Source organism: Hippocampus guttulatus, chromosome 22 (genome assembly GCF_054856545.1).
Source record: "Hippocampus guttulatus isolate MCC_2025c chromosome 22, RoL_Hgut_1.0, whole genome shotgun sequence".
NCBI classification, from domain to species: Eukaryota; Metazoa; Chordata; class Actinopteri; order Syngnathiformes; family Syngnathidae; genus Hippocampus; species Hippocampus guttulatus.
In genome coordinates this window covers 2,314,651-2,338,831 of record NC_141282.1, presented here as the reverse complement: position 1 = coordinate 2,338,831, position 24,181 = coordinate 2,314,651, and the positions used below count along the sequence as shown (strand labels likewise).

At 43.5% G+C, this 24,181-nt stretch overlaps 1 protein-coding gene across 3 annotated transcripts; it reads left to right on the top strand.

Annotated features, from left to right (window-relative positions):
• Window positions 1-1,799: 1,799 nt before the first annotated feature.
• gas2l3 (growth arrest-specific 2 like 3) lies at window positions 1,800-22,872 on the top strand. 3 transcript variants are annotated; one of them, XM_086103427.1, is made up of 9 exons: window positions 1,800-1,909; window positions 11,026-11,081; window positions 15,299-15,485; window positions 16,555-16,673; window positions 16,825-16,966; window positions 18,245-18,308; window positions 18,385-18,526; window positions 19,440-19,547; window positions 20,642-22,872. In XM_086103427.1, the coding sequence occupies exons 2-9, from the start codon at window positions 11,058-11,060 to the stop codon at window positions 21,896-21,898; spliced, it is 2,043 nt and encodes a 680-aa protein (XP_085959553.1). In that variant the 5' UTR covers window positions 1,800-1,909; window positions 11,026-11,057; the 3' UTR covers window positions 21,899-22,872. The 3 variants fall into 3 exon arrangements, with proteins under 3 accessions (XP_085959553.1, XP_085959554.1, XP_085959552.1); XM_086103428.1 differs by lacking the exon at window positions 1,800-1,909 and adding an exon at window positions 4,618-4,689; XM_086103426.1 differs by lacking the exon at window positions 1,800-1,909 and adding an exon at window positions 9,127-9,291.
• Window positions 22,873-24,181: the final 1,309 nt, after the last annotated feature.

Below are 24,181 nucleotides of genomic sequence, written 5' to 3'. Positions count from 1 at the left end.
GCCCCGCCTTGTGGCAGTCTGTAAAAATGCAGATAGCAAAACTACCCAGCAGCCGAATACAAAATGGATTTTTCCAACTAAACACATTAAATTCTACTGCATTAAGCATTTCATTTAAACAATAAAAACAAATGCTGTATTGGACTATTGATTAAGCATAACGTCTTGCAGATTAAAGTCATATACCAGCACATCATTGATTTTTTTAATTAAAAATAAATAATTCTCGTGCAATTACATTTATGCAGCATCTCATGATTGTAGAGTACGCCAAATATTCGTAGTAATGGAAGTAAAGTACTGTATGTCCAAAAGTATGTCTAGTGGAGATGTTGTCTCCTTTTTACCACTAGATGACGCCTCACTATAATGTTTGGAGCCATCGTCGTAAAGTCCAGTGGTTTGTGTTGCAGACGAATTCCTTGTGTAATTATTAAACTAAAATAAGACTCATATACATTTTTAAGTATCTATATGTAGAAATGTTCAAAGTAATGAAAACTTTATTATATATTTTTTCTATTTAAATTATATATCGCCGTCGTTGTTTGGGAGTCTTTCTTTTTTTCTACTTTTTTTTGTAGAGTATATAAAAAGACAACAGGAACACCATCTAAAAATATAAACATTAAATCATATCTGGATTGCAAAGAAAAATGGTAATTAAGTGTGGGATTCATAGTTGTTTCAAATCAGAATTCATTTGCTTTGATTATAGTGTTGTTTATAAATACAAATAATGGACTGCAGACAGAGTAATTTTTATTTGCCATTGTGAAATCTTTTGTTTTTGGAATAATAATCCCTACGGCATGGGGTTGTTGCAAATACAACATCACGTGCATGTGTACCAAACAACAACATTGAGAAACTGCTCTGAGTTCACATGCTTCACAACAGAAAACTATCTGGTTACAAAAAGCTTGAAAGGGGCAGCTGCGGAACTGGACTGTTTCATAAAGTATTTATTATGCTGAATGGGAAGGGTGCGGCCCACTCAATACTCCTTCAACTTTCCCACGAGAGAGAAACAGAGTATTCACTTTCCTTTTTGTTCGTTGTAAAGTGGGCCATCATTTTGGACAATGCATCAGGAAAACCTTTCTACTTTGTTGGATTAGGCCTCTCTCTACTAATCGGTACAGTATTTAACTACTGTTAATCATCCCGTAAATAACTGTAAATTTATATTTTGGTGTCATGGAAACATGAATACACATTCTTTACCTCTAAAAAGACAAATAGCAACATATATTTGTCATTTTAATCAACACTTCAGTTTGTTCTTATTAGACTCACAGTGCGACATAGTATTCACAAATCCCGTAAAAGTAATTTATGAATAAGAATAAGAACACCTTTATTTGTCTAACAATGGAAAAATTCGCAATCTACAGCAACAGAATTTGGAGGGAAGAAAGTAGAAAAAAACACTGCATGCAAAAAATTAATGTTTAAAAAAATGAACTATACACAGTGCAGAATACAATCTAAAATATAAAAATCACTTCCTGCTTCTCTGACTTCAACAGCCAATCAGAAGCAATCAAAAATATGTCTAAGCAATTATTAAACAACTGAATGCAGTTTATGTAGTTTTAACATGAAATAATATGATGATCAAACATAATATGATAATTCATAATATAACATAAGATGATATTATCGTATTATGTCATTTTTTTGCCCCTTTAACACGCTTTGAAGGCAGGTGAACCAAACCCCGCCCCCGGTAGAAGCTGCCGCTCTCTGATTGGCTGGTTCGAACGTTACCAGCACAACCGCACAAGTTGACGTACAAAAATGACTCGCTTGCTAACGTCCAAGTTTCCCACAAGGAAAAGCGTCATCCGCTTCGATGCAAATAGACAGAATTCCCTGAAAGACTCTTATTCCTCCAGTGCGGCTGGTAAGTCCCAAATGTTGTATTTACACTCAAAATGTGTTGAAAGTTGGACTAAAGTTTGCAGATCAAACCGGAGGGAATCGCCACTAAAAATGCCTTGTGGAGAAGTGAGGCCATGCCGTTTTCCATGTGTTTGATCTACAATTACTTATTTTACACCTTACATCTTAATGTCATATTTAAAAAAAAAAGATAGAAAAGAAAACGCTTTTCAAATTTGCTAGTTTATTTTGAAACTTGTCTTACTTTAATTGGTTTAGAAACCAAATTTCCATCCCCAATCCTGCTATAAATTGACTTTGAAAGGTTTATAGGGGTGCTTGTGTTGTTAAATTACAACCCGAAGTTTACACACACACTCTCGCGTGCATTTTTTGTCCACGATTGTCTGGTGGGAACAAATTGTTAAGAGAATCAGTGGTAGTGGGAGGCTGCACTTGCTGAGAAGATCGTGTGTATGTTTGGGATGAGGCAGACCAAGTCTTAGTAACGGATACTAATGCTGCTGAATTTGGACCGAAGTACTTGTCATGGAACTATTTGGTCATACTGATGTGAAATAGTTGGAAATACACTCACCCAGTATACGCCCTTTGCAGTTTAAACACCCCTTGGTCACATGTGATTGTGTGTAGACTTTTTTTTATTTTTATTTTTTTGGGAAACGTGTCTTTATTATAACATCAAGCACTGTCTTGTAATGTTTTTTTTTTTGCCCCTGCCTTAACAAGACAGCGCGAGTTATTTAGATTTTTGGAAAACATAGTCCAAAATCAGCCTTAATCATTCCGATTGTCTCTATTGTCACCATCTGCATGATCTTTGGCACCGGGCATTGGATTTTGGGCCAACCAAGATCTTGAGTGACACGCAGACGATCACAGATGAGACAAAAGAGCGCTTAATGAGTTAAACAACACGTGGCGGCACATATGGACTGCGATGCTGCGTGTGCGGACACAATGGAGATGATAATGAAATCGCAGATTGGCCCTAATTCATTATGTGCATGTTAGGGGTTGTTATTTTAAAAGCTAAACATGAGATGTAAATGGTACTAGCGGATTGAGCTCTTTGGAATTGTTATCGAACAGTCATGTGCATCCATTTGTATCAAAATACCGGTAAGTGATGTCATCGCTGATCTGATGTTTGTCCTTAGTCACCCAATTTTAAAATACTCTTTTCCATGGTAGTGACCTTTTGTGTATGTACCAAAAACTCTTTGCTTTTGCTCAGATAAAGGATCTCTTTGGTGTGTAGTTTTTTTCCCATTCGAGTCCTTTTGGAAGTTGGGTTGATCCGACACCAATATTTTAAATTTAATATTGCGATTCATTTGCTCTCATAATCCCCGTTTCGAGTAATTTCCGTAGTGTCTGTCTGACTCGTCCTATTTTTGTGTTGTCTAGTAGTGGTTTCATTCACAAAATTTTCCATCCATCAATTTTCTGAACTGCATTTTTATTTTGCAATATTTTTTTTACTTTGGATAATATAGTTTTACAATTTTTATTTGTATTTTTTTTTCGAGTTTTTGCCAAGAAACAACATTGGATGTTCTGTTAAGAGAGCAAAATAATCTGAGCTAGCAAAAGGAATCACCAGTCAATCAATTATCATTGTTGACGTCTAAGTAACCAAATAAATAATATAGTGTGTTAAATTAATGTTTTATTCATTTTTAAATGTTATCTCCACCATTAAAGACAAATTCGCTTTAATTTTTTTTAGCAAAACTTCTAGCATAGTCTTGCTCATTTGTTGCGGATGACTCAATAGCGCCTCTGCTGGCTGCACCCGATCATTGCATCAATTCTGTCTCAAGAGCTTTTGTTAAGTCAGGAATCAATTTCACCCAACTGAAAAAACGAACCAACGATTATGACCATCGCTAATCATAACATTCTGTCGATTTGATCATGTGACTTCTTGATAACAAAAAAAAAGAGTTTGGGGATAAGTGCTCCACCGTTTTTCTTCTATCACATTATTTTACATTTAATATGTTTATGAGATATTCTTTATGTGTCCCACATTGGGGAAATTTACAGTCTACAGCAGAAAGAAGAAAAACAAAGTAGGGTTGTAATTTGACCTCAAAATGTCATTCGACAATCGCTTGGCTTGAATAAGGTCAAAGATGCCCTTGTTCAAATCGCTCCCTCCTCCCCACCAGGGTTATTATGTGACAAAAAAAAAAAAGTGGCTAATTGGGCTTAGCATGGTCACCCATGGCCCTTTTCCGGGCTCTTTGCCTGGCCTGACCTTCGCTGAAGCGGGGGCCATCGAGGCTTAGCCACACTGGGTTGAATAAGCGCAGCATGGCCAGGTTTTGCAACCGCTCGAAAGTATCAGGCGAGAATGGTATGTCACTTGATTATTGCGTCTTGGATACATGGAGCTGTTTTGGGGGCTCCAAAGTGTTACCTTGGAGTCCAATAATAAACCCAACACAGTACATTGTTCTTTATTTTACCTTGGTGACACAAATGGCTTCCACTGTACTCATATTTCTATCAATTTAGCAACCTCATGATCTTCATCCATCAGGAGTGTTTAGATTGTCTCGTGAGGTCGGGTAGTTCGAATTGATTGACAGAGAGTTTGCGCCGCCGCTGAAGCGATGACGTAATGGTATTGGACTTATAGTGCGTGGGAAGAAGGTCATCAGTAACGGCTCAGAGTGGGCGCCTTGCCAGACCAGGCAGGCTTGAGGCTCAACCAAGTGACATCATCGAACGTGGGGAAGGGATTGCAGAACTGTTCGAACAAATATTGAGGTAGGACTTACCTGTTACTTGACTTGGGATTTTTTTTTTCTTTTTCAAAATATGAGCCATCATTTGACCGATTCAGATTTCTAGATTGAGATCAATTTGGGCGCACAGGCACCATAATTTCTGGTTGCACTGGTGCGACCAGTCTTTCGGGGAGTGGGAGAGAAAGTGATTAGTGACTCTGAATTCCTCTGTACCAAACCTTTAATATTTCCTTCAGTGCAATTTTTGTGAATCGAGCATAAGGCGTGTTAATTATTGTTCAGTGTTCTTGAGAATCAAGAATTACTTGCTCTTAAAAAAAAAGGGGGGGGGTGATACTCGATTTAAGTTGTTCGGTGATCAGCAGCATAAAAATATAAATTGTGATTCCAATAAATCATTTTATATTACTGCGTCTTAGCTAATCATTTAACAGTCAATAATGACTTGAGAGACGGGGAGCAATTTTGTTATGGGGGGGGTGACTGATAAAACTGTGGTGTATAAACATTTTTTTTCTGGTGTATCAAAGGAAAAAAAAGTTGTGTGCAACCACTTCAACTAGTTGGTTTAGAGCAGGTGTGTCAAACTGTTTTGTTGTCACGGGCCACTTGAGAGTTACGGCTTCCCTCGGAGGGCCGATGCAAAATCTCAACGTTATTTTTTTTACCCATTGACATTTCGGTACAGATTTCAGCAAGAATCATGATAGTTGACACACATGATTTGCTGCCGCGGGCCACATAAAATGACGTGGGGGCCGGATCTGGCCCCAGGGCCTGAACTTTGACACCATGGTCGAGAGCCCTGCTTTTTCAATTTTTAAAAATTATTATTATTTTATTCATTTATTTTTGCCGTTCCCAAAGGAATTGAGTTGAGAGCTTTAAACCAAAGCTTCCCAAAGAAGTTTCTTGTAAATACGCTGACTTGACAAAATTCAAGCCACGCCTCTTTTAACCAACCAGGACTCAGTTATGGTAGTACTTTAAAAAAAAAAAGAATTATGGGCCTTATGAAAGAAGCCGGATGTTGGATTACTGATCCTGATTCAGCGCCGATGGTCTTAAAAATCCCCCCCCCCCCCCCGACGCGGACCCGATGGCGTGTTGCGAGCCGTGGATTAGCATCAACAAATCAAAATGGGATTGGCAGGTGGCTCGCGCTCCTTCGAGCCGTTAAGATGAGCTTTACCGCCACTGTTTCACCTACGAGGAAGGAACGAACCCTCGCTCGGACAAGGACGAGAGAACGTGTAATCCTCCTTGAAGAGCGAGAGAGTCTTTTTACCTTGGAAACAGGTCACGCCGGACTGTGAATTTCATTTCCCAGCCCTTGTGCATATTTACTTTTTCTATCCTTCTCCTTTCAAATGAAACCCGGGCCCCCCATCTGTATTCAGAGGGGAAGCTCGGTTTTAAACGAAACACTCCTGACGGGATAATTAAGTCCAGACACAAAGGGCTCAGCAGGAAGGACTTTAATAGAGGGTGCGGTGGGGGGGGGGGGGTGTATTCCTAAGGGGAAAGACGAGTCCGTCAGAACCCCTACGGACCGCAGGGGATGGGGAAGGGCGCAGAAGGTTCATTTAGTTGTAATTCTGGCCACTTGCCACCTCACGCAGAAGGCAACGGGGACTTTTTAAATGTTACCCATCCGCATCGTTTGATAAGGTTATCCAGCAGAGCCCCCCCCCCCCCATTTTTTTTTTAACACCGCAAACCTAATCTGGTTGAATTTAGGTGGAAAATATGATGCAGACAAACAGCGGCATGTGCTCAGAGCTTGAATGGGTCATGCAAAAGCTGCCTTTTTGAATTTGTTGAAAAGTGACTCATAATTATATAAGGGGACGGAGAAATGCCGTTAATGTTCAAAAGCGCTCATCAGCTTGAATATTTGCTTTGTCGAAATATCCACAGAGGTAAATGATGGGATATGACATTGTACTTAACCCTTTCGGGGGACAGCGGTCACTACAGTGGACAGCTTATCATGCTAGCATGCTAACGTTTATTATTTTTGGTGGATGAAAGGGTTAAAATTGCACGCGGGCCAACTGTCTGTTATTTGTTACTCATGTTTGGAGTCCCCCCCTGCGGCATTCCCGGTGCAGAGTGGTGTAAAAATCAAAAGGACACTCGTCCGGAACGTTCTACTTTGAACCTCTTACATAATCATGTCTTCATTTAGTCGCACGGGCGCATCCCGGCCGGCTGCGTGTGCGCGCCACGTGCCGGGTGTGTGTTGTGATGACGGAGCGTCGTGGAGGTGGATGCGTTCTGCTGTCTGGAATAGCGTTGATCCTCTTAACTGATTAGTGGCTGCGCCTAGAGAACAGGGAGGTGACCCGCGTGGGAAGCGTACGGACAGATGTCTCACCCCTCTCCACACAAGTTCACAACAGCCTCGTTTGTTTCAGGCTCTCGGGACTGTCTAATGAGAACGCAAAGAATGAGATTGCAAAAGTTTGACGCCTCGAAGCTTCACCGGGATGTTTTCAGTCTTAATTTCCGCGCACTGGAAGTCATTTTTTCGAACAAAAGAAACACGGAATAAGAACACGCAGGAAGTACGCTAGCTTACATGGCACACAGTTGACGCCGTCACTTAACACGCAGACTGGCTAGCATTCTTTTTTTTTTTTTTAAACAAAAGAAACACGGAATAAGCTCACGCATGACGTACGCTAGCTTACATGGCACACAGTTGACACAGTCACTCAACGCGCGGACTGGCTAGCGGTTAGCTAGTTCACCGCTAACCCGAGCTGGCTACACCCTCATTTTCTGCCGCCCATGTCACTCACCAGGCTTGGCCCTGTTAAAGCCACATACACTCAAAGTCAAAAGTACTATATTGTTAAAAATAAGAGCAACCCCAAGTAAGGGAAAAAATTAGCTATACGTTACATGTACTTTGATGTTAGATTGTGTTGGACCCTACGTTTCCGAATTTAGCTGTCATAGTCTTGGACCAGCTTGGAGCCCTCATGATGTATCGCTAATAGCATGTATTTCTATTTTGGCATCCTGAAAATGAGCCACAGGTGAAAAAGAATGATGTTGAAATTTGGAATTTCAGATTTTAAAGTATGCGCTTTGCCTCCCTTTCTTCTTTCCGAATTTCAGGTTGAACTTTGGTTCGCTTACTTCAGGGGGAAAAAAAAAATCTCTCCACAAATACCCCATCTGGAAAGTGCATCCGACTGTTTAAATACGGTGCCGAGTTCTTTCAGCCGGGACTCAAATATCATGTCTTTCTCAAGGGGATTAAACCTGAAACAAAGCCGTCATTTCCATCGTAACAAGAAAAGTGCAGGTTGGCGAACCGAAATCCGATCTTTGTCTCCCCGGGTTTCTGTGCGTCATTTACTCCGTTAATCCCTGCATTCAGAACAACTAAATCCACGCGTCCAAAATGCAGTGAGGAATGAAGAACTAATTTGTCCATAAACATGGATGTGGATATTGAGTAAGCGTTCTTGATAAGGGGGCGGGGCGAGACAACCAATAAAGCATTTGCGTGTAAGGGTCGAGTTGAGCTTTGCCCTTTCCAAAATGGCCACTCCCAAGTTCACTGCCACCACAACACAAGTTTTGTCTTCATTGCCCCCCCCCCCCACCCCCCCAATCTCATTTTTTGACTTCTGCTCTGTCTCGCTCATGTTGGTGCCATCTGACTGCGTGGGTGCATGGAGCAAATCACGCTCGCCATGTTGTTATGACGGCCCTCTGCGCGTACATAAGAAGCGGATTGTGCCCCGCCCCCCCCGAAATCCGAAATGTCGCCGTTCTTCCACTCCTTGGCCTGGTGACATTTCTGCACAATGCCCGAACAGTGTTGAAGTTCTTGGAATGCATCCGTTACGTCGTCAGCTTGAACTTTGTTCCCGCCCCCGCTGACATTGTTGATTCCATGACCCCTCACAAATTGAGAGCAGCGTTTGATTCAACGCATTTGTCGAGACCCTTAAAGACACATCTGTATGTAAGATGTCCACTGTAGTGACCGCTTGAGCTGGACAAAAAAAAACCAAGTTTGGGTAACTTTTACCTTAGCCTGAGGTTGGCGATTGGAATTGGGGTGCAGGGGCGGGGGGGGGGGGGCTGAAAAGGATGTAGATGTAGCCCCACTATCACACCTCTTGCTTTCAGTCTCATTTCAACCTATGACAGCCTGTTTGGGGAGTTCCTGGATTGAGATTTGAAGGCGTAATTGTGTGTGTGTGTGTGTTGGAGGGAGGGCGGGGGGGGGGGGTGCAAAGGAAACAATGGAAGCTTTGTGAGGCTCCCGCTGTGACAGGATTGCTGGGGGGGGGGGGGGTTGAAGTGGTAGTCCTGGTTTAGCCAAACGTCGGCACTTCATTAGTCAGGGCCCTCCTTTTGCACCTCCTCCTGCTCCTATCCATCCATAGCTCCCCCCCCCCCCCCCCCTCCCTCCCTGTCATCCCTTCGCTCTCCCTCACCGCTCACTCGTGGTGTCGCCACTCTGGCCGGACAGCGCGGCGCAAACGCATCTTAGCTCGAGTGAGAAATGTGCTGAGAGAAATCGCGCAGCGGCACCGGTGTTCCGTCACGCGGTCCTTTCCGTTTGTTTTTATTTTGTTTTTCTTCCACTGAGGTAAGTGAGCTTGTGTTGTGGTCGTTCGTATCTTTTCGCCGATTGAGCAAGTGATCTTTTGGAGGAAGGTTTCTGCATGACAACATTGCCAGTGAAGTACCATGTGTGTGATTGGAGGTTATACGAGGTCGTATTGGTCGAAGGGGAGTGGGGGGGGGGGGGCTGTTGCCTCAGCTGTGTTGACCAAATTATCAATGTTATTAGGATCTTCGTGCTGTGATTGCTTTCCTACCCCCGATTCTCAAACAGCCCCCCCCATCCCCCCGCCCCCAGGCCCCTTTTTTGACAAACACGCTCTCATACATACGCACACCCTGAGGGACAGTGGAGTTGAGGGTAATCCTTCACATCCTGTGTGGGAAAGGGCAAAAAGAGGAGCACTCGGGCTAAGCACGTCACTTCCTCGCGAGAGTCACTTTTTAGTCTGTCGAAATGAATTGCTGCCAGCGGACCACCAAAAAAAAAAAAAAAAAAAAAGATTTTCGTTCATATCAATCAACCATTAACGGGGACCGATGGAGGCGCTGAATGTGGTTTGTGAAAGCGGTGTGACTTGCCGGTCAACTGCATTCAGAAGTTCTGCAGCAATCGAAATGAACGGGGTGACTGATGGAATTTCTCGTTGACCCAATTTCTAGGAAGTCACCCCCCCCCAAAAAAAAAACAAAAAAAAAAAAGAGAATTGTGGAAGAAGAAACTCGAGGCTAGTCGTAAATCGACGCCAGGAAGCCATGATGGCATACCACAGTGGACCTTTTGTTGCTTGAAGAAAAGCCAACACAGGGGGGGGGGGGGGGGGGGGTTCACCTTGAGGCTGTTTTTATTTTGAATTCTTTTAGCCAATCAGAAATAAAGAAAGTGGAACTCAGACACACCAACCTTATCACGTATGTTCAAGACCATAACGTGTCGGCCATCATCTCGTTCGAGTTAAAGGAGACATACCGGCTAGGGATGAGAAAGCACCGATACCAGGTGTCGTATCGGGTTTTCGCCTCTTATTTTAAGGTATCGTGAATGCATGGACCCCGTCGATACCAGCCACCGATACTTAGGGCGACAAAAAATAAAATAAAATCGGGTATGTAAGTCCTCCTCAACAGTAGTTGGCGCTCTACTGCGGCAAATTGAGACTTCAGCGAATTATCGACAGCGTCAGAAAGAAACGTTTTGTCATTTTGTTGAATGGAATTTTCAAAAGTACTCGAGGTATCGGCAAGTACCCAAAAAAGAACACTTCAATTCAAATTAGCCGGTTTTTTTTGTTTTTTTTGAGGGGGTGGTCCTGTCTCATGCAAACGAGCCCTCGACGGCATGGCAGTTGTTACCGTGACGACGAAAGGCGGAGTTACTTGTTGAAGCCCACGGTCTTAAATAGGCAACGGGGACTGCAAAGTGGCCACTCGTCCCCATGCAAAAGGTGGGGGGGGGGGGGGATTATTTTCACTCGTGGTGTCAGCATTTCGTCACTTACGAATTTGAAGTCAGGGCGCAGGATGCGAGTTTGTGACGAAAACATCGTCTAATCCAGTTATGATGTCACCATTCGGCACGGCCTGCCCCCGATTTTGAAAATAAATCAATAAAATGGCAGCCACTTTAGCTCCAATAAATAACATCGGAAGTTGTTCAACCCGAATACACAAGCAAATAAAAAGTCCCATTTCAAATCAGGATTTATTTATTTTTTTCTAAATCTTTTTTTTTTCTTTACCTCTCATCATATTTCCACAGAATGAAGAATTGAGTCATCTGTGAGCGCAGTCATGGCTGTCCAGACTGGCATCCAGGTAAGTTCATGAATGAATTCATGCTGTTTGTTATTGCCGGGCTTTTTTAATTATTTCTATTTATTTATTTATTTTGTGGGGGGGGGGGCATTTTCGATTCCTTCTGAGCGCCACCCAGCTAGGCCCGTCCTTATTTTCATTACGTTAGCAGCACGCTACGTGCCAGGGAGCTCCCTGGCTGTCATTTTGATTCCACAAAAAAAAAAAAATGTCGACTTCTGTCATCCGGCAACTGCAGCAAGCCCACCTGTGTCACAACACGCAGTCTCGTTCTCGTGACGCGTGCCTGGCGTTCCTTTCTCGGGACCCCGAGGAGTGTCTTTTGCGCGTTTTTGGGAGGGGTGGCTGGAACGCAATCCAAAGTTTTCTTTCTCCTTCCCCTCCCAGCCACTGATGTCAACCACGCGAAGAGACAAAACAACAAGAGTGTCAAGTTACTTTATTTTTTTTTTTTTGCGCAATTGCTCTTCATGGTATGCGACACGCGCATTCCGGTGAGATTTCTTTGGAGAATCGCGGTGCGGCACGTTCAATAAAACGTTGGCTCGGGTTGAAAAAAAATTTTTTAAAAAAAGACGCAAGCGCTCTTGGGAGCACGAGGAGCATATGTGCATGTTTCTGACGGCGGTCATTAAAACCAAGCATCTGCGAGTTGGAGTCTTCCTTTTGTCACATGCTAGTTATGCCAAGTTATGTCACAGACAGGGCGAAAGAATCGCTTTGGACGTGAGACAATAGATGAACTACATGCTCGATCGTAAAAATCTTCCAAACACAAATGGGAAAATGTGTTGTGGGCGGAGGACGAGGAAACTAACTTTTGGACAAAATTTTCACAACACAAAGTATGTTGGCGGCAGCATCGTGCTTTGTGGCTGTACTTGCTCAACTGGATCTGGGGCCTTTGACAAGGTGGAAGAAATTATGGCAGTCGATATCGACACAAACTTTCGGGCTTCTGCTAGAAAGCAAAAAAAAAAAAAGCGTCAGGACAAGCTAAAAGTGATTTGTGGTGACTCAAAGGCATTTGGTGTCAAGTGTTTGCTAACTCCCATGTCTTAGGGTGTGTACACTTGTGCAACACTATTAATTCTTTTTATTTCTACTTCCTCTCTCAAAGATAAAAAAAAGAATCATACAAGTTATATGTCACGCTGATGGTACAATTTTTTTTATACACAAAAACATGGAATTTAAACAGGGGTGTGTAGACTTTTTATATCCAATGTATGCATATTTTGGAAACTTTTGACCCGAGGTATGTGCGTCCATCCATCCGTTATCCTCACAAAGGTCCCCGGCCGGGTGTGCTGGAGCTTGTCTGAGCTTCAAAGCACCTAATATTTTTGCCCGCTTCAACCTCGACTTACGAATCGACCAATAATATAAAAAATTAAATTACTTTCACTTCAAATTAATTAAAATGAAACAAAACTTAATTCGGATAATGTCTTTTTTTTCCCACCCCATAAGTGTCTTTAAAAACTCATGAAAGTCATATTTTGGGGCAAAAAAAAAAAAGATATTCCCAGCGCTGTCATATGATTGTAACAGCACTAATGAAGATAATTTTCGCCGTGACCTTTGACCTTCTTCCAATTCCAGGAGGCTTGTGGGCCCTCGTTATAAGTGGCTCAAGTTAAGAGCATCAGCTCAATTCGATGAGGGTAAAATCTAATGTACAGGCATATGCTGATTTAATTCGCCGCTGTAAGGTTGCATTTAGTTGCCGGATTATCAGCAGGCATTTCTCCAGGCCTGGTATGCGGGCGGGGGGGGGAGGGGGGGGGCGCTTTAAGAAAACAGTCACCTGGTTAATCTGAGAACACTAATCTGGTTTGGAATGGAGATTTTTGTTTTGAAGAAATAAATGACTACCGCATTTTCCGCACTATAAGGCGCACCGAAAAGCATTCAATTTTCTCAGTGCGCCTTATAATCCGATACGCCTTATACATGGATCAATATTCCTATTTCCTGGACGTCGTATTTGCAATGTTCTCTAAAGCGCTTTGTTACAGCTGCAGCGGTTGTGAAAGCTCTATATAAACCAAGCTGTATTGTATTGTATTCCCTTTAGCTCCATCTAGTGGATGCATAACGCAACTGCAACCACTAATGTGGTTTCGATTCTATGCGATTTATAATCCGCTGCGCCCTATCTATGAAAACGATTTTAAAATACGTCATTCTTGAAGGTGCGGCTTTACTCCCAAGCACCTTATAGTGCTGAAAAATACGGTACATGTACCTGTACTTTTTAAAAATTTTTTTTTTTTTTACGTGTTGTTAATATGACATGATACTGCCCGAGTTTCTAATTAGCCGTATGTAAAAAAAATAAATAAATAAAAACGCATATATCACGGTGACTTTGCAACGTGATGCCACGCCAAGCCGAGTTTTGTTACGTAACGTGCGTTTGTCCAGCTGGGTCGATTCAGCTCTCTTGATATGAGGTCACATTTCTTTATTTTTTTTTCACTTTAGAACATCAGGTGTGCGCGCATGACTCCGTTTATCTTTCTCTACGTGTACTGCGCTTGGGTGGAAAGGTCATTCCGGAGGCGTTGACTCCAGCTGCTAGCCTAACGCATCGGTCACGTGTCGCCTCCAGGGACTAATTTGTTTTACCGAATAAAATTAGATGACAAATTCGTGAGATTAACTGAGTCCAAGTGGCCCGCGGTGGACTGAACTCCGCTAATTGTATAAATCACTTTGAATTTACGTCATTGCGAAAACCCGTGACAATGCATGGGAAAACTTTTGGGTGAATGTTGTCCTTCAGGATGATAATAGTAGGAGTCATAAAAACTATTTATGGAGCTTGGTAGTTGAACAGATGAGAAGTCTGAGTGGTAAAGGGAGGTCTGATTTTAATTACTAGTCGCCGAGAATCCAAAATTATGTTTGTATTATTTAGTTTATAGTGTTCATTTAACCCATTTGGGGACAGCGGTTACTACAGTGGACATCTTATCAGGTTATCCGTTTACAGGTGATCATTATTTGTGCGTGAAAGGGTTAATGTCTGGATTTTATTTTTATTTTTTGTAATTAATGTGAGCCAGGAAAGCCTTTTTTTTTTTTTTTTCAGCGTATGCCTTGCTATAAAAATGACAGAATTCATTAAATTTGGCACTTATCCTCCAAACAGTCTCTTCAGATTTGATTCCATAATTAACCTTTATTTTTTTATTTATGATTATTATAATTTTTTTTAATGCGTTGAATAACAAAAGTGGGATTTTTAAATCATTGGGGAAAAAAAACTCCCGTGCCGTAGAATGGACATGGAGATTATAGCCTTAAGCACAGAGGGGCGGGGCCGTCTTGCGAGTTGCGTAACATCTGTCCGGGTGAGTCATCTTAATGGACATCTGCTTGTAATTTCTCGATCGCCCTCCTGCTGCTGGAGCTTGTCAACAATGAAGGAATGTTCTGAAGGGCGAGTTTTTTGTTTTTTTGTATTCGTCGAGCTGGCAAGCATGCAAGGCTTGCGACTGAGGAGATGGATATGAGGGGACGGGAGCGCGAGACGCCGGGGATCAGTGGCTCGCCGCAGGCTCCACGAGCCACGTCGCTTGACGCCCGTTTAGGCAGCGAAGTGCATAGCGCGCCGCTCTTTCTTGAGTTTCTCCTCGGAGACTCCAGCAGCAGGTGAAATTTCGCAATAAAGAGATACCGGGTACCAGTATCGGGTTGATATGTCTTATTGAAGGTATCGAGTGTTCTCGTGGAGACCGACGATACCAGCCACCGATACTGTTGTGTCCGACACTGACATTACGCAACTCTAAAATTGGCCGTGCCTGTCTAGTGTGAAAAGCCATAAAATCGGGGTCAACTAAACTGCCACTCACCACAGGGGGAAATGGAGCAGTTCAAATCGCAACTCTGTCGAGTCACTGTGGGAGAAAGGAGAACCACGACAGTTTTTTTTTTCCCCTTCTTGGATTTTTCTTCCCTTTTCATCACTACAGAGATAAAACCGTACTCAGAATACCAATAAGCAACCCGATCCATGGGGTCAAACGATACAACAAAACAGTTCGCCACCCACTTGCATTCGGCAGGTCTTCAGTGGGGAAACGGGAACAATTGGCTTTCGGCGTGTCATGTGACTCCCGTCGCAGTCGGAGGAATCGTAATTGTTTTGATCGACCTCGATGGAAACGCAACACTGACCCGCCCCTCGCACTGGCCCCCTCAAGGTATGGTTTGGCGAGAAATTCGACGCACCCGTGCTGAGCCCTCGGAGCCCCCGCAGCCCCTTGGCGCAGCGGCACGGCCCCGGCCTCGCTGACGTCTTCCAGTACGACCAGTGGCTGGCGGTGCGGCATGAGGCCACCCTGGTGCCCATGCAGGAGGATCTCGCCATCTGGCTCACGGGAATGCTAGGTACATTTTTTTTGAGTTTATTACGGGTGACGTTTGGCGGTTCCAAATTTCGCCTGAGATTTAGTAGAAGCAACAGAAAGTTACTGGCTTTAACCCTTTCGGGCGTCGACGGTCGCTACAGTGGACAGCTTATCATGTTATCGGATTTCTCACATGTGAAAACGTCATTTTTGACAGAGCCGCATTTGAAATACTGTATATGACGTACTGAAAGTTCAGTTGAAACAATAGCCAACCAATTAATAATTCAAACTAAGCATATATAAGCCTAATCAACCGTATCCGCACACGTACGTGTATGTCATATATAAGCCTAATCAACCATATATGCATATGTGCGTGTGTACGTTATATATAAGCCTAATCAACCATATACACATACGTACGTGTGTACGTTATATATAAGCCTAATCAACCATATACGCATACGTACGTATACGTAAATACACTGACGGACATTGTGTCTTTATGTATCCCTTACCGATTGTTTTATGAAGAAAAAGACAAATGTTAGCAAATATAAGTTTTATTGAATGTATGTCTTGTTAAAAAAAAAAAATTAAAAAATCGGTCAGTGGTTGACTGTTAAATATTTTGAAACCGTCTGATAGCCGCAGAGGCAACGGTTTTCTTCTCTCTAGCCTTTGGAAAATACCGACAGACAATCGACGTATCACTTTCTGCCAAAACATTTGGCCCGCCTGAGCCATTATTCTGTCACCTTTTGTCCCGTTTAATTTTTTTACTGGAGCAGGGAAGAATTGGAACCTGACCTTTAAGTGTAATTTTTTTTTGTTTTACCCATTCAGGATTTCTCTCGCGAGCAATGGGGGGCGGTGCAGAGCGATAAACGAGATTTATCGTCAACGTGACTGGAATGACCCGTACTCCCGTGTTTGGTTTAAAACTTGGCTCGGCGCCTTTAAAGTCGGTTGCAGCGGAGCGATCTCATTTAGTGTTTTGCCCATTGTGGACTTTGTCACCCATGAGAATTCAGTGGCCTTTAGGGGGTGATTTACAATGACTCTTTTCAGACACCTCACTTTGTTTTTTGTTTTTTTTTAAACAGAAGCAGAGGTGCGGGCCGAGTTCTTCATGGAGGAGCTCAACAACGGCGTGAAGCTCTGCCAGCTTATCGGCGTCCTGCAGACGAAGATCGCCCAGAGTTGCCCCTCTGCACTCGGCAAGGTGAGTCAGCCGCGAAAATGGCAGGCGCCAATCGTTAATCCGCTGAACAAAAAATAAATACACGTAAATATCATGTGCTAATTGTTTGGCTCTCACTTTTGTGAGCTGAACTCAAAAGGCCACTCGTCGTTCATTTTCTCGATTCCAACAGCTCTTTCCCACGAGGAAGGTTGCCTGTAAGCGCGATGCCTCTCCGGGTTCCTTCTTTGCCCGCGACAACACTGCCAACTTCCTCTCTTGGTGTCGGCACATAGGCGTGGAAGAGACCTACCTCTTTGAGTCGGAGGGGCTCGGTAGGTTGCCGCTGACACCGCCGGAACTTTTAATATCGCTCCGAAACTCTTTCTTCATACAGCAAAGACCGTGCGTGATTTTTTTTTTTTTGTGGGGGTTATAGAACAAAACTTTTAGGCTTTGCAAACTATGCACAAAGGGCCTTTAGCTAGCATAAATGAAATGCGACTGCACAGTGACGTGACATCACATGTGGGCAAACAATAAGGCACACCGTATTTTCCGGAGTATAAGGCACTTCGGAGTATAAGGCGCACCTGCAACGAATGGCCTATTTTAAAACTGCTTTCATAGATGGGGCGCTCCACCTTATTAGGCGCATACAATAGAAGCAACAATAGTGGTTGAGGTATGCATCCACCAGAGGGAGCTACGCTAAAGGGAATACAATACAATACAGCTTTATTTTTATAGAGCTTTCACAACCGCTTTAGCTGTAACAAAGCGCTTCACAGAACATATAAAATACAATGTCCAAGAAATCAGGATATTGATCCATATAGAAGGCGCAGCGGATTATAAGGCGCATTGTCAACTTTGGAGAAAATCGAATGCTTTTAGGTGCGCCTTATCGTGCGGAAAATACGGTCATTTAACTTATATTTTGGCATTTACATATAATTTTAGGAATTATATGTATAATGAATTTTAGGAAATAGATCTGTGAGATGGTCAGGTTTTTTTTGGATGTGTATTTATTCCCCCCAGTCTCTTGTAATTCAGTTGAGGGTTGCTTTTGCGAATTAAAAGAACTCATTAAATTTGACATTTTTCTAAAACCTGTTTAAAAAAAAATAAAAAAAATTTCTTCTTCTTTTAAATGATGCCCAATGCTACAAACTCCAGTTGACGTGATTAGCGGAACATGTTCTTTAATCCTTATTGTCTTAATGACGTAATAGGATCTGTTCCACAGGGCAATCAACCCAAAGTACTTTTTTTTTTTTTTTTTTTTTTTGTGATTGGCGATCACATCAGTACTAGCAATCGGTCTCTGAAACCAAATCCCACTCGCAAAGCAAGCGAGGCTGTGTGCCGTTTTATTAATATCCGCAGCCTTCATCTCACTGTTCCAAATCCGTGTTCCCTTCTGCATGATTCACCCAGCATCCTCCCTTCAGGGAGTCATTTACTTCCATGTCACGTTGCACCTCTGTCGTCCCGCTCTGTCCGCCGGATGTTGTCTAAACAAGAGGCGGGAGGACAGCTGCTGCCTCACGTTATTCACTCGCAAAAGTCGGGATGTTCACTTGAGTGGGTTTTTTTTTTTTTGCCAGTGCTGCACAAGGAGCCCAGGCAGGTCTGCCTCTGCCTGCTGCAAATTGGACGCATCGTGTCAAAGTAAGTCTTCCGACATGTGGTTTTTAATCACAAATTGTGAGCCATAGTTAAGGGCGCGTTTGCAAAAACTCGTCAGGTACGGTGTGGAGCCACCAGTGCTGGTGAAGCTGGAGAAGGAAATAGAGCTGGAGGAGACCCTGCTGCTGACCGAGGAGCCTCCTCCGGCCGTCCAGACTTTCAGTGTGTGTTGCCAGCATGGTGGCCTCTACCAGTCAGGGGTGAGTCTACCACATGGATGGGAAGTTACCTATTTTTATTTTTATTTTTTCAATGTAGTTTCCTTTCCATCTTCCTCCCACATTCCAAAAACGTGCATACTGGGTTCATCGGAGACCCTAAATATGATAAACGGTCTGATTAAATACACAATGTGTAGATTTAAAATTTTATATATATATACTGTATGTATATATATATATATATATATATAATTTTTAATGTACTACTACTAAATCAAATGCAAATATTTTGTAAAATTTATCAGATGTAAAATATATACTGTACTGAACAGATTAGAATTAACTCATTCAGTACCAGCCAATTCTAGACCAAGTCTGAAAAGACGTTTGAAAACGTCTTTGGGAGTGAATGAGTCAAAAATAAAATATATATATATTTTTTGGTCATTGTTATGCACCTGATTGCGAAATTTCTTCGTCATACCCACGTGCTCTTGCGTCCGTGAAGTCGAGCAGCTGCGTCACTTTGGTGGCCCGCGTGCGCCCCACTTGCGCCAGGATGGTGGCCGGCTGGCTCTGCCGGTTGACCGGTCCGCCGCGGGGGGCGGCATGATGCACCCTAGCTGACCATGTGACGCGATGACTCGCTACGGCACAGAATTGGACTTTTGGGGCGGGCTGACGTCAGATGAGTTTAGTTTCCTGTTTTTATTTTATGGCCAACGCTGCAAGCGACTCTCAGAATAACTGCGGTCATTGAAGTGGAATCAATTCAAAAACATAAGTAGCTCCGAATGTGCAGCTGGGAGACGACCTCTTCATATGCACATGCGTTATCATGCTCAGGTTGCCCTCGAAGCCAATGCGCTGTTTTCTTTTAACCACGATTATTTTCATTGTAGTGAGTTCCACTCACAGTGCCCCCCCATTGTCCTTTTTTCTTCCTTTTCAGGAGCACGGCGTGGACGACCCGCCTTGCTGCAACTGCTCCAACAGGGTGTCCATTGAGTACCTGTCAGAGGGTCGCTACCGGCTTGGGGACAAGACCATCTTTATTCGGGTGAGAGGCCTACACACACACACCGACAAAGACACGTACACACAGTGCCGGGAATCGGCTATTCCGCATCGGTAATCCAAACTCTCAAAGGGGCAGTGTGTATTGAGACTCGCCCCATTGTTCAATCAGGAATGTGATATTCCCCGTGTGAATAATTATCTGAAACCAGCAAGAAATTGCATACGTCTGTTTCAAAAAAATCTACACACAACCCTCAATAGTGAAATTCTTTTAAAAAAATGTTTTACTGGATGCTGCAACGTAACAAAATTGAAGCGTATTGTACTGAGCGCCCCGGTTTACGTGTATACCCGACACAACGTTGCACACATGCCCCAATGTTGCAAAGCAGGCTTCTGTAATTCATGCCGAAACCATTTCAATTGGTCTTAGCGTCCGCTTATTGGATCACCATGGAGCCAGGGTTGATGCTAGCCTTAACCTTTTAGCCGTTGTCACGTGCAGTTAGCTTGCAAAGAATTTAAAGCCACAAAAAAAAAAGGCAGAGGTGGATTTGAAAAGTGTGTTGCTTATTTTTTGGAAGCCCCTGGAATATTAAGTGCAGTGTGAAAATTCATATGTTCAAAGATAGGAAAATGAAAACAAAAATGGCACCATGCATGATTCAATCAAAAATGTATTCCACATAAAGTTAAATAGTAATTAGAGCCTAATAAGGTCTTCAAGGTCAAATGGAAAATTATTTTTGCTTAAAAGGTAAATACAATTTTTAAAAAAGTTTAAGCCACCGAAACATGCAGTTTGATTTATTTCAGTGATTCTTTTGCATACCACAAGAGGGAGCCCACACGCAGTTAGCCGTATATTGTCCGTTCCACACTGCGTTACATTACACGCATTGTAGTTTTCTGGAAATTTGGTGACACATGACCGAAGATATTCAGGGGAAATGAAAACTCATTTATGATGTACTTGCATGATGCACCCCCCCTCCATTACTGCTTTTACATGTTATCACCAGTTTGATGAACCGGTTCAAGTAAGCTTGTTAACCTCGTGTTAATCGATTACATCATGAGTGCGTCTTCACGATGAGCGAACATTGAAGCATCAATGTGTTGTGTTGTCCTCAGATGCTTCACGGCAAACACGTGATGGTGCGCGTCGGGGGCGGCTGGGACACGCTGCGCGGCTTCCTCACCAAGTACGACCCGCTGCGCGTGCTTCAGTTCACCACCCTGGAGCAGAAGATCCTGGCTTTCCAGAAGGGCCCGCCCGGCTTGGGAGGTCACCACGGCAACGCGGCACCGCCTCCCGAGATGGACCCCCTGGCGGCCGTCGACGACCTCATCTCCTCCTCGTCCTCCGCTTCGTCTTCGTCGTCGTGCTCCTCCTCCTCGGGCTCCAAGACGTCGCCGCCCGCCGCTGGTCAGACGTGTCGCTCCTACGCGGCCTCGCCCGCTTGCACGCCCACGCTAGCCAGGAAAGGGGCTGCCGTGGCGCCGCGCAAGAACCTCCAGATCACGCCGCCCGCCCCCAGGAAGCCCACCCAGCTGCCCCTGCCCATCTCCACCAAAGCCTCATCCTCGTCCTCATCATCCTCTCCATCTTCTTTGCCCAGCACGCCTTTGGGCGGCTCCAAACAGTCACCCGGTCCGGCGCAGGTCCAACGCAGAGCCGTGACGCCCCAAGCAGACCCGTTTGCCGCATCCAAACTGAGGCTAAGACCGCCCACTCGGGTCCCCGCAACTCACCCGAGGAGTCCAGTCTGCCCCGAGCCGTCTTCCAAATGCCCCAAACCGTCCAGCCCCACCGCCACCCCCGTGCCTCGCCCTGCCACCGCCCCAAATGACGCCCGACCCCCAACGGGCGCCGGTCAGCGCCCCCGCTTGGCGCAGCGTCGCCCGGGTTCCCCCGCCTCGCGCCTCCGTCTCGAGACGGCGAGGCGGGTCAGGCTGGCGGCACGTGCCGCGGCGACGCCCGTTCCGCAAGCTCGCCCGGCTTCCCCCGCTCTGCTGAAACCCGCCTCCCTCATCCCCGTTAAAGACACCGCAGCCAAAACCAAGGGGCCGGCCCCAGCCAAGGATCCCAACCCACTGCAACGCGGTACTACCGCTCCTTGGCGTCACCCTGGGGTCAATGCCGTGCCCACCTCCAACACTAAAGCCAATCAGAAAGAAACTGCCACAACGCAGAAGGCAGCTCAGAAACCGTCTGCTTCGACAAACGCCGCCAAACCTGAGCTCACTCAAGTCGCGGCCCCTCAGAAGACCACCCCGGATGTCAAAGCAAAGACGGAGCCCAGCGCCGGCAGGAAGATCCCGCAGTACAGAGGCAAGCGTGAAGATCCTTATTTTGAAATGAACTGTCGGAGAAGGCAGAAGATGTGATTGGAGAGGCCTCGCCAGCAGGCTGGTGACTCAACGGGCTGGGGGGGGAATAAATCAGCACTTGTTGTCGCTCCTTTTAAACTAATCCTTACATGTCGACTGTAAATTTGTTTCAGGGGTGTCCAAACTTTTTCTGACACGCCGCCGCAAAAAAAAAAAAAAAAAAACATCAGGCGGTAGTTTGGACTCCCCTGTTTTGTATCATATTCAACAGATTTCATTTAAAAGGTTCGATAGTTTGTACGATTTGTCTCTGTGACTCAACTACCTGCTTTAAACAGTTACTTATCATGTTTACATTTTTACACATGCAGCAGTCGCGACGTTCTGAGATACTTTGTCCAAAGTGAGCTTCGGAAATGGAGGAACAGGCTACCAAAGTATCGCGTGTCGTTTTCCTGCGACAAAGCTGGAACTCGAATGATTTGATTTCTCCAGCAAGTGATGGATCACGACACCTTGGCACCATCATGATGGAGTCCTCTGTCATGTGCCTTCATCACAAATCAGAGTGAATGGCATTAGAATGTATTAGATGATGGGTGGGTGAAAGGGGAATTATTTTTTTTTAGATAAAAATATATATACGTATAAATATTTGAAACTTGCACAGTGTGTACAAACACTTTTTAAGGAGGAAAATGTTACAGATAAACTACTGATCAAACACGTTTTTTTCTCTCTTTTACCAGGCCAGGCCATCACTCTCAGTGCACATTCAAGCAGTATAGATTTGTTTTTTTATGATCTCTATGTTGGCGTGTCTGTTGAAATTCTAGTTTTCTATGTGGTGTTTGTGTGTGTGTTCATAAATAGAGTATTTACAGATTATTAAAAGCCCCCCCCCCACCTTTTTTTTCTGTGTTTGGCACTTTACAGAAACCTTTGTCACATTTTGAATGTTGATTGTGTCTCTTGTCCCGGATACTGTTTTTTTTCATGTGGTTGTTTTTGATTAAATTGGTCAAAATCCATCTTGACTATTTGTTTCAAATTCTTGTGGTTGATTTGGACCTTTTAAATAAAAGGGGAATACAATTTTAGGCATTTTGTGGTGTTTCCACTCCGCCCAGTTAGTATTAATTTCCAATAACAAATCTTGTCCAAAACACTAGTATATTTATTACATCTCAAATGACAAAATTCGTGAAAATAATTCTGATGGATGATGCATGATTTAAGTTAAATCGAACATTCATATTGTTAATTATATCGATGAAAGTGTTTTTCCTGGCTTTCTGAGCTAAAATTTGCCTGTCATTTGGCTTTTTTCAAGCTTCTCTATGTGAAGTATTGTAGTAAAATTCGGTGACCATTTTACGGCCTTCCAATTGGGTTTAATGTACTGCTCTGCCATCTTGCGGAAATAATGGAACACTGCAGGTGAAACACCGCGAGTGAGTTGGTGTTGTTTATTGAACATAAAAACATTAAGAGTAATAAATTGACAGAAAGTAAAGGTAAGTAAAAAAGGAAAAGATAACAGGCATCATATAGCACAATAAAAGTGGATAAATTGGGACGCCCTCAATAAATTCAACACCAATTAGAAGAGTGCAGAGGCCGGAAGTTGGAAAGCAAATATCAATTAACACAGGTGTGAGCCAATACAGTATACGGTAGCAGTGGTCGTCCGAAAAAGGTGAGTAAATACAAAGAATATAGATGTACTCTACGGAAGCCTGCAGCTGTCAATGTGGAGTAAAAATGTTTTGACTGACAAATACGTTCCAACGAGTAGATTGATAATATTTAAATGCATTCCAACGTAGTTTCGAAAATACTTGCAATTACGTGCGAACGTAATTGTAGGCTAAATGTGAGAAACGCAATTTCTCATAATGCCATGTGGTATTGATTTACGCATGCACATATTCCGTGGCATTATTGAGGAATAAACTAATTTTAAAAACATTTTATTATATCCATGCCAAAAATTATGCAAACATTGTATATTCTCAATGGTTTTATTGTGGCTGCAGTGCATGTTTTCTGTTTGTCATCATTTCCCATAATGCCTCACGGTATTTACTTGCGAATCACAGGCTTGCTCAAGGAACAAAAATAATTTTAAAAATTACTTTTTAGCATTTGGTCAACATTATACTGGTGCGTTCAAAGATTCAGTAAGTCAACGTTTCTAATTTTATGGCTTTGTTATGCCAGCAGTGCGTGATTTACAATCACGTTTTTTCCCATAAGGCCACGGAGTATGTTTAAGGAAGTAAATACCCCGTGGCATTATGGGAAAAATGCTACGTTTGTAGCATTTTGGCTACAAGT

Bases quoted from the DNA above. Each gene is read 5' to 3' on its own strand.
- gas2l3 (XM_086103427.1), top strand. From the start codon at position 11,058: ATGGCTGTCCAGACTGGCATCCAG. The intron at 11,082-15,298 runs GTAAGTTCATGA...GGCCCCCTCAAG, and splicing joins CTGTCCAGACTGGCATCCAG to GTATGGTTTGGCGAGAAATT. The intron at 15,486-16,554 runs GTACATTTTTTT...TTTTTTAAACAG, and splicing joins CTGGCTCACGGGAATGCTAG to AAGCAGAGGTGCGGGCCGAG.